This window comes from Chinchilla lanigera, unplaced genomic scaffold (genome assembly GCF_000276665.1).
Source record: "Chinchilla lanigera isolate Chin_1 unplaced genomic scaffold, ChiLan1.0 scaffold00153, whole genome shotgun sequence".
In the NCBI taxonomy this organism is placed as follows: Eukaryota; Metazoa; Chordata; class Mammalia; order Rodentia; family Chinchillidae; genus Chinchilla; species Chinchilla lanigera.
In genome coordinates, this window is record NW_004955554.1 from 2,280,411 (window position 1) to 2,291,174 (window position 10,764).

The window sequence follows — 10,764 nt, forward strand, 5'->3', positions numbered from 1 at the left end:
TGTAAAATGTCTGTCTGTTAATGTTTTCCTCCTTTTATTTTTAAAATAAATAAAAGAAAATAAATGTATCTAATAATTTCAAATATAAAGTAGGAAGCCGTACTTTAGTGCACAGAAAATGAACTCAAATAGTTTGGAAATTCTCGAAAGTGCAGCGTTACATAATTCATCTGAACAAAATGCATCCCCCAAATTTTTTAAAAGTATTTTTTTTATTCCTCAGTAGACACAGAGAAATTCAAACAAACACACACACACACACACGAACACACACACACACACTCACATGACATTGTGGGAATAAATTGATTTTTAAGACTATTTCCAGGTAGAAGTAAAATTGGACTTTTAAAAAATATTTTTATTTTATTGGTACACATTAGAATACATGATCTTCCATTCATCTTTGGGAGTAGGTGTGTGTAGACAATACAGCTGGATTCAGTTTGTTTCCTCTCACCTCCCCACACATTCTCTGTCCCCATTTACATCATTTTTGTTTTTATGGTATTATTTCTAGTTCATCTTTACAACATATAATGTTTACATTCATTGTGGGTATACGGCACATATATAAGACCCATTCATATCTTTCTACCCTTCCATTCTCTCGCTTTCTCTCTGTTTCTTTCTATGAATCCTTTATTTGTTCTCTATTTGTACTTAACCTTACTTGAATGAGAGATAACATAGACAATTTAAGCTTTTATATCTAATTTATTTTATTTCACTTAAGATTATATTTTCCAAGTATATTAATTTTCTCACAAATATCTCAAATTTATTCTTCTTTGTAGCTGAATAGTATTCCATTACATACAGATACCATTAAACATAAATGGTATACTGAGGTGCTTAGAAGTATAACTACCCTTTTATGATTCAAGGAGTACATGTTTGCTCAACAAATTTCTGTGTAATTATCACAGTTCTTTTTCAGATTTCAACATAACCCAAGTGAACACACTTTCCTTTCCAAAAAGAATGAAATAGCACGACTGATTCACTCATAGTCAGGCCTGGACTGGGCACTTTTAGGAAGAGAAAGGTAAGCAAAGAACCAAAGACACAATAAGGACATGCATGTGCATGCCCAGGCCAGACGTTTTAGTCCAAGAAAAATCTGTGATAATTTAGCATAAGGTCAGCAAGAGCATACGTTAATGAACTTTTTTTGTGGAAAAACCACACCAATATGGATTAATTATCTTAATGAGTAAACTGTAAAACTAAGAATCTACAGAGAAGAGATGAAGGTGGGAGGGGAGGAGGAAAAAATTAAGAAGTGTATGAACATGTCCCAACTCCCACATGAATGTAATTATTAGGCATGCAAACATGCACTAATAACAATTTTCAAAAGAGGAACATATAGAGAAAATGGTATTCTTATGTCTCACTAGAATTATTTCTTACTAAGACAAACCAACCTGTAGCATATAAATATTTTTAAACCTTTACCTTAAAAATAAAATGGCATGAGAGTGACTAAATAAATGGTGGGTTCTCCCTGAAAGATATTTTGGAAAGTTCCACTTTCCAATTCCTAGGTGTGACAGAACTCACATGGGCAATGCTTGGATGCAGAATTTCATCAAAACAACACGAGGAATAAATACAAAGGTGCATGGATGTCTTCAAGACCACTAGATAAGCACAAGAAATCGCAACCCAGGTGGCCTGAGGTATTCCCAGAGGGCTCACAATGACTTTACAATGAGTTAAAGTTTCTGAATGATCATTCTTTCATTTTAACTTAATTTTCAAATTAGTATCACATATATTTTCTTTCTTCTGGGACTTTATGTAACTATTACTTTAAAACATGCATTTCTTACCTTTGAATCTTGAGCTTTCTTGACTTTTTTCCTGCTGGAATTAAAACAGAGGTAGGTTAAAATCTTTAAATAAATATGTGTTCAATATTCTATTATAAAATAACGCTTTGAAAATGAGTCAGAATGTCTATGGCACGCTTACTCTAGAGACATTGTGACAGTTTTCACCTTAAACATCTATGCAAAATCTATTACTGTAGTAGGGATAACAATCGGCAGACGTATGTTTCTCTAAGAAGCCTACATCATATGAATATGGATTAGTAAATAAGTGGTTAATGAATAAGTCAATACTCATGCTCCTGAAATGCCTCAGGCTATCCCATTTAATTTCAGTAGATATTGAATGATGTGCTCAGAATTTGCTTTGGATTGGTCTACATTAACCATGAGTTGGTGAAGGTAAAAGTTTAAGGGAAAACAGTGGAAAATTTCACTAAAATGAATCAAAAGACTTTTCAACTGTCATTCCTTCAACTTAACTTAGAATTAGACCCTGTCTCACTTCTTTAAGGCTAAAATTGACAACAATTTTATTATTTATTCAAAGGCTGCTCCAGTTAGATCTGTCTCTCAATTTGACATACTCCTTAGTTACCAGGCAACCTCAAAAGACTGAGCTCTTTTTCAAGTTTTAAAGTAGATATCATGCACTCTCTAACTTCTTGATTAAGATTCAAGTAGTTTAACCTGTCTAAAATTCTCAGGGTCTCACACTGAAAATAATTTAAAAGCATATTTCAAACAGAAATGGTAATCATATATATAATAAATTGCAGAATTATACAAATTCCAACCATTTACGGTAACAGTAAAAAGAAATACAAGAAACTTCTATTGTTGCAAACATGAATCCCAGATTCCAAGTCTGAGAATAAAAATATATATTGTTGACTGTATATTGATTAAACTACTTAACATAATGTTCTGATTTTAAGACTTCAACTTCTAATTTTTTCATACTAACTTACCCACCCTCTTAGTTCATATTCTGTTCTGCCCTTTAATAGTTCATTAGTTTTTCTATCTCTGAGTTATATGTAGAGTATCTGTTGGTAATTTAAATGTAAATTATTTCTGTCAAATACATTATTCTTTCAAAATTACAGGATTAGAGGGCTTAAATTTTCAAAAGTGGCATTTGTTAATAAATCTCTCTTTCTCTTTTCTCTTGTTATTCATTCAGCCAGTCATTCTTTCACTACCTATACATGAATCACTTTTTATACGCTAGGCAAGAGACTAAGAGTGAACAAAGGGTTCAGAAATGTCCTCATGAAACGCTGCGAAAATGGCAATGACTTCTACTCGGAAAAGTTTACCACAGAAGGTGACGGTGTTGGCCTGGAGAGAGACAACTAAACATATGGCCACAAGACCAAACTGATTTTTAATAAAATTCCAGTGCATAGGAATAGGATACAAGCATACATATATAAGGAGACTGTGAACTAGGAATAAAACAGAATTGCAAATATACTATGCTAAAAGTTCTCTGTCATTGTCAAAAGTATCTATATGGGACAGGACTGGCTTGAGTGAAGGCAGTATAGCAGGAAATGCAACCAGGAAGGTCATAGGGACCAGACAAACCAGCACTCGGTGGACTAGGGTGCTGAGGGAGCACTGGACTTCTCAGGGGAATGCTAGTGTCTGGTGACCTTTAGATGGAACCGTTGTGTCTGTTGACAACAGTTTGTAAAGGGTGGAGCAGGGGCACCCAGGTGGGCAGTGCAGGGACAGAGCACAGGCATATCCTGTCCCAGATGCCAAGCTTTCCTTGTGGAGTAAATGTTGATGGCAGAGACGAAGCAGACACGTGTGACTCCGAGGACCTGAATGGCTGAAAGTGGCCAAGAAGAAAGACTTTTATTCCTTCTTCATTTTCTTTCTAGTGCTATCACATGTAGTTTATCTTCTAATTCTGTGGTCACATTCATACAGTGTCTTTTAATGATTGCTGCTTACCTCAACAACTCTTAGACTATAGGTTCCATGGTATTGAGCAGTTGTCTTTCCTACACATGGCTCAATCCTTTGGTGCTTTTATCTGATCTGGCTTTGAGTACTATCCTCTTGCCAAGGTCACCCAAGTTTATATTATCACAAACAAGCTCAGCATTGAATTTCAGATTCATATATCTACTTGCAGTTTACACACATCTGTTTGGATACCTAATACCACACCCTATATGTCAAGTCCCAAACTGAATTTCTGATCTTCCCTTGCCTCTTTGTTCATCTTCTTCATGCACACTGCAGGTAATTATCTCACCCTTCTAGCTATCAGAACTCCTAGAATCATCCTTGTTACTTCACCTATTAAGAAGAAATACACTTCAGAGTTCATAGGTTTGCTGTTTTTGACATTCCGACTTTGGAATTTTATGGTCACTGAGGTTCAGAGTAAGCAGATAGTTATGTCATGGGAGCTACCTGAACAAGACAGGTGAAGTCTGAACTCAGCAGTGTACAGTAAATGCATCAGTTTGTATTTGAAGAACACTTAGTAGAGTTGCATTACTCACAACTGAGTACTTGAACAATATTTGAAAAATAAAAAGTGAAAAACAGCCACCAGAAGAGAATGCATGGATAGAAAAATTATAGGAGAAAAATCAGAAGGGTAGGGAAGTATGAAATCCCAAGTAACGGATTATTTAGGAAAGAAATTTCCAATATTGTACAACTCCATCAGTAATGGGTCTTTAAAAATGCCCATTCACATTACTGAGTTAGAGGAAATAATTGCCTTCAGATTTTTAGTGCACTTATGGGCTTAAAAAACCTGAAGTTTTTTAAAAATGAGAGGTACATCAAAAAATGTTAAGAAGTGGTAAAAACGGAATGTGAGAAGCATTACTGGGACGGAAAGCCTTGAGATGGCACACGGGGGTGAGCAAAGCCCTGTCCATAGAGACAGATTGCTTGCTGTGTCATTACTTGGCATTTTGAGAGAAATGTCATAGAACGAGGATCAGTTCCAGTAATAAATATGCAGGTGGACTCTGAAAGCCTTTTGTCATAGATATAACTGGTATGTGGGTCTGATTCTGCTTTATGTAATAAGAACAAAAGTGGTGGGCTGATGGTAGGGGTGATTTTTCAGAAATTTGAGAGCTATCAAAGAATGTATTATTTGCTATTATTACTATTATCATTTGAGATGCTGTGGAGGAAAGTCAGGATCTCATACATGCCAGGCAAGTGCTCAACCAATGCCATCCAAGATTTCTTGTTTTTTTTTTTTCTTTTATATACAAAATTTTAATGGCATTACTTTTGCGAGAACAGTGAAGAATCTCACCTAATACAGTTTGGTATAGTTGAGTCAACCCTAATGAGTTTTGTCATCATAAATCTATGATATTGATCTTAGTGTTAGTTTAGCTATTGTCAAGTAGGCTGAACAGTTTCTGATATTATATGTTATTAAGTTTTCCAGACCCTCTTTTCAATGCAATTGTGTGTAGTTACAAATTATCAATGCAAACATGCTTAAATAGTCTACAAACACAAAATGTTTGAGAAACATGAATTTAGAGAAGAGGAATTGGTAATCCAATCAATGAACTCGAAGTAATAGTCACAAATTAAGCACTGAGAAAAAAATAAAAGTCCCCCAGTCACTACTGGACATGTATGGGTCCCTTTCCATAGAGCCTTCTTGGCTATGTTCAAAGTAGTAAGTATTCCAACATGCTTTTATGAGTAAAATATTATTATTCATCCTGGAAATACATGTATTGAAAAATTTTATTTTACAAATAATCACTTCATGTTTGAAATATTAACTTTTTATAATGAAAGTTATGAAGAAAATTGTGATGATTTAATTATGTAAGACTAATAAGTGAACAGAATGATTTGTTACTTTCCCCACAGCATATATTTGAAAAATGCTACTACAATTAGAAATCTTGGGTCTTGTCTATATAACAGCAGGAGTCCAACATATCTTTGTATTATTGAATTTTAATATTTCTAAAGTTTTATGACACAGTAATCTTGTCTTAAAATAAAATACATGTTTTGGTCATATTTCAAAGCTAAATAGCAGAGCTTTCATATATTTACTTTCCACTACAATACTATTTGGAGAATTTCCAAAGTGCTATATATTAATTACACAAATAGACTCCACCAAATCTAACCTAATGTTTAGAGGCCCCAAAGCCCTTAAAGATAGTAATGATAAAGGATAGCAAAGGCAGTTTGGGGAGAATAATGTATTCAGAAAAAAACACACCATCTCTTAAATATTTTTAAAACAGTAAAATAAATGTAACATATAAATGAAGTTGGGGTGCACAATAGTTTTGTAAATGAAGAGCGGTGATGCTAAAACATCTAGTACATTAGAGTGTAGCAAATTACAGTAATGCACTACTTGTTACTCTATCTGGACTATTATCCAAGAAGATGTTATTATTAAGGCTATAATCCAGTGTTTGATTTACGGGCATGAAAATTGTTAACATAGAAGTGTAACTGCTTGGTTTAAATTTCTTCTCAAAATTTTCTCCTTCTTTCTCATATAATTACTATTTTCCAGACAATGTCAGCAACTGAGAGTGGAAAAGTGAGTGATGATTTTCAGTAGAATGCTCTCATCCATCATACATTTCTTCCCACGTGCTAGATGGCAAAAACATACAATATCGAGGTGCTTTCAACACATTTATTAGAGCTATTAACTAATGTGGATTTTAAAGTCACAGAAGTTGGGCAGGGAAACTAACTCAGCACAGTTACCTCATCATCACCTCAGAGCACATCTCTCCTATGCCCTTCCACTCATGAATGCCCATCAGTCCTTGAACTTCTCCCCAGTCCTCCCACACATTTTGTCAGAAACGTCTACTTCACTAGTGGCAATTTCATTATACAAAATGCCTGGAAAATAAAGAAATGGGCATGTGTAATGCAGCGCACCTAACCTATGCAACAATGGTGGCATACACATATTATCTGTAAACTATAATGGGGAATTTCAGTCTTAGTTCAATCACAATCTTCTCATCTTTTATTTAAAGTACATTTTCTTGTGATTTGAATCTTGTTCCAGATCTAGTGTTAACTCTTCAGAGAGGCATAACCTGGTTATTCAGTTTCAAATAGCGCCTGCATTTATTATCTGAAAGTTTTTTTCTTCCTCACAAAAGTTATAAATTCTCATAAAAACACATGTCTATGTATACATGAACCCCATGAGCCAAGGAACTTCAGCAGCCTTTGCAGGGATACCGAGACTTTTCTGGCAGTCTGTGGACTTCACACAGTAACAGTCCAGTGGAGGGACAGCACACAAACAAACCATCTGTAATACAATGTGACATTTGATAGTGGAATTACGGATCAACTCTAGGAAATCCAGTTAAGAGGCTGCTATAGTTTAAGTAAGGGGCAGGAGAAGGGAAATTAGGAAGAGGTAGGCAACTGGGAAATCTACAAAGAGAAGATGAGTCTGCAAGAGAAATATTTCATCACCATGGCAGAGGGAAGAAGCCCATTCTGGGGCAGAGGACAGAGTGTCACAAAGTTATAAATACAGTGTAGGAGTGCACTGTAGGGAATTTTAAAAATATTAAGTGAGGCTACACAATTATCATGTTTCAGTGAGTCTTGGAAAATATTTGTAAAAAATCTCCCAGATTCATTAATAGCCCAAAATGTAGCACGTATAAAATATGGTAAAATATTTACCATAGCATATAGATGTATAGATACAGCATAAATGTTTACATATATATGTTATATATATAAATATGTATAACATATATATATATTGTAGTGGTTGATTGATTATGCCAACATGAGAAGTTTAGAAGCTTAATTAAACTTAGCTCAGTAACTGACTTGGCAATTCTACACCATACAGTGTAGAGGAGCCACCCTAGGGTGGATCATCACCTAGATGATATAAAAGGGAAATAATGAAGGACAGAGGAATTTCCATTCCTTTTGGAGGAGCTCATCATGCTGGTGTTCCTGATGAACTTGGCTGTTTTCATCCTGAGAGGAGCTCTGGACTTTGCTGGCACTGAGAATGGCTTTAGTCCACTTTGGGGGACCTCTGGTCCTCACTTTGAGAATCGCTTCCTGGCTCTGGAGAGGAAGATGGTGCACTGCTGGTTTCCTGGAAAAGCTTGCTGCATTGGCTTCCCTGATGGGTACTCGACCATCTTGATCATCCAAAGAGCTTAGGACCTCACTGTTGCTGAGGATGGCTGTGGTACCTTTCGGGGAAGCTTTGGTTCTTCTGAGCATCGCTTCCCAGCTCTAGTGCAGATCCCTCAGCCTGCTAGTACAGATCCTTCATCCTGCTGGCACAGACTTCCTAGATTCCAGCACTGACTTTTGGGCCTTCGCAGCACAGATCAGTGAAACAGGCCTGCGTGAGATATTGTTATGGGCTCTGGACCTCCAGTTGGATTTGTAAGAGGCATTGTTGTGAGCTCTCGGTCTTCGGCTGGACTCACATAGGACATTATCAAGGGATCCAGGCCCTCAGCTGGATTCTTGGTCTATAATGTATACACAGATTTCCTGAACTCTCTGGTACATCATTCTTTGGGTGACTATTATAAATAATCTTACAAACTATGTGTCCTGCATTATATTGTTCCCCTTGCAAAATAAGTCCCCCAAACCAACACATATATACATACATAGAAATTACAAAACCTACCACTCAATAGTGGGTACTCTTTTGGTTGAATACAGGTAAGAAGTCATTAATTATAGTGCCAAAGTTCTAACTGTTTCTTAGTTTCATATAAAGTATAGTATGTATACACAATATAGTTAATTTAGAAATCAATGGTAACTTTAAACAATTTAGGACATTTTCTAAATTCATTTCTAACTAACTCATCAAAAGAGGAAATTTTTTAAGATGAAAATTGTTAAAAAAAACTAGGATTAAAATCATAAGGCAAATATTACACATCAAAACTTTTGATATAAAAAAAAGAAAGGTTAAAAAAAACTTTTGATATAAACTAAAACATATCAAAACTATGAGAGGCACTAGTTAGAGTAAAATTTATACACTTCAGTATATATTGAGACAAGAGGGTAAGCTTATAATTACTGAACCTAGAATGTATTAAAGAAACAAAAACAGACTAACTCCTCTCTAAAGAGATGTAGAAAATAATGATCAAATAATGATCAAATTGTAGAAAAAAAATGATAAAAATAATGATCAAAAAAAAGTTACAATACCAAAAATAAACATATTCAAGATACAACTTTGCATAAAAGAACCGTAGAATAGAAAAATTTCAAGCATAGTTGATTAAGTAAAAACTGAAGACATAGATGATAGATATAAATGAAACAGAGGACCCAAATATAGAGATAGATTACCTGGAAGACTACACAATTATTTTGAAAATTTTACGTAAAAGCCAGCACATACTTAACATAGTCCCAGAAAAGTTCATTGAATTTAATCAAATATTGAAAAATAATATTCTTGACTTAGGTCAAGAATATTATTTATAGTTTTAGAATTTATATTTTAATACATAAGATGGCAAGAAGGCCTCATAATATTTGATAAATATAATATGTAGTATAAATATATTAATAAAACAATATAAAAATCATAGATCAACTTTACTTATAGATGCAAAATATTTAGCAATATCAACTTGATGTATACATTTGTTTTTATATATATGCAAACATCTACATCAAACTTATATCAGGTAAATTTTATTCAAAGTATAATTTAGAAATTTTCATAATACATTTCACCAGAGAAAAGAAATTGATTGTATTAATATATGCACGTTAATACACATAAGTAAATATCCCTTTGCTATAAAAACTTGCATAACTCATTAGCAAGCTGGTAAGATTCTATCTAGAATGTCTGTAAACTAAGAACTGAATCTTAGAGGTGAATACTGTATGTATTCTACTTAAAATCAAGAATTGCACTTTGATTCATTCCCCACTTCTATTAATCATTTTACTAGCAGTACCAATATTATGATGAGGAAAGAAAATAAATACATGTCATTTCCATATATTGTCATGTAATGAGAGTCAAAAATGAATAGCACTACCATTGAGAAAATCTATGCTTGTCAATAAACAAAGAAGAACTAAACTGGAAATTTAAGGAAAAGTAAAAATTTAAAAAGCTTAATTATACTTCCTGATGATAGAGAACAGACTTTCCACAAAGCTCTGTCTTTACTTTAGAAATCTAGTAAATTCTTCCTCTATTTCTTCACAATGTATGTAAATCTTCATGAAAGCTAAATAAGCCACCTTTACGACCCAGGAAAGTCTCTCTGAGGGACTGGGCAGTATCTCCTTGAAATGTGACCATCAGGGCAGAGAATGTCCCCATCGTAGATCTCCCTGGGAAAAGCAGGGATCCCCTGACTTCAGCTGAAAGTCGCAGAATTACTTCCAAGTTATAAGACTGCCCCTTGGCATTCAGGAAGGAGAAATAATTAATTTATTTTCTAATCAAGCCAACTAGTTAACACAAGGAGTCACCCCAATTATCAAGTAACCTGTGAATAAATGCTGTGGAGAATGGTGCTGTCTTTCTAAAAATTACAGTAGCTACTGTTTATGTTAATAACAGATATGGCTATATTGTCTTGGCTATAAAAAAAAGTATGCAAATTCTTTGCAATTTCTTAGTGAATTGTCTGTGATGGATATCAAATTGTGTTTAATGTTTTTTCAATAATAGGACTGATCTTTTTCTCTTTTCGTTTTTCTCGTGCTTTCTTTGCTGTGAAAGTTTTCAAACTTCTGTTTCCTAACAGTGATAAAATAATTGAAAGGGAAATCTAATCATTATATGAAAATAAATACATTCTTTTTAGTGAGATTTCATTGGTACATTTTTTTATTTTAAAAATAAAAGGAAAACATAATAACAAATAGACAT

The 10,764-nt window shown here is 34.1% G+C and overlaps 1 protein-coding gene across 1 annotated transcript in view; it reads right to left on the reverse strand.

Moving 5' to 3' along the window:
• Positions 1–10,764, reverse strand: part of Fstl5 (follistatin-like 5) — a gene marked incomplete in the record, with an annotated part of 716,744 nt that overhangs the window by 572,813 nt on the left and 133,167 nt on the right. The window contains 1 exon segment of the mRNA XM_013508669.1: positions 1,839–1,872. Coding sequence (XP_013364123.1) covers positions 1,839–1,872 — 34 coding nt within the window.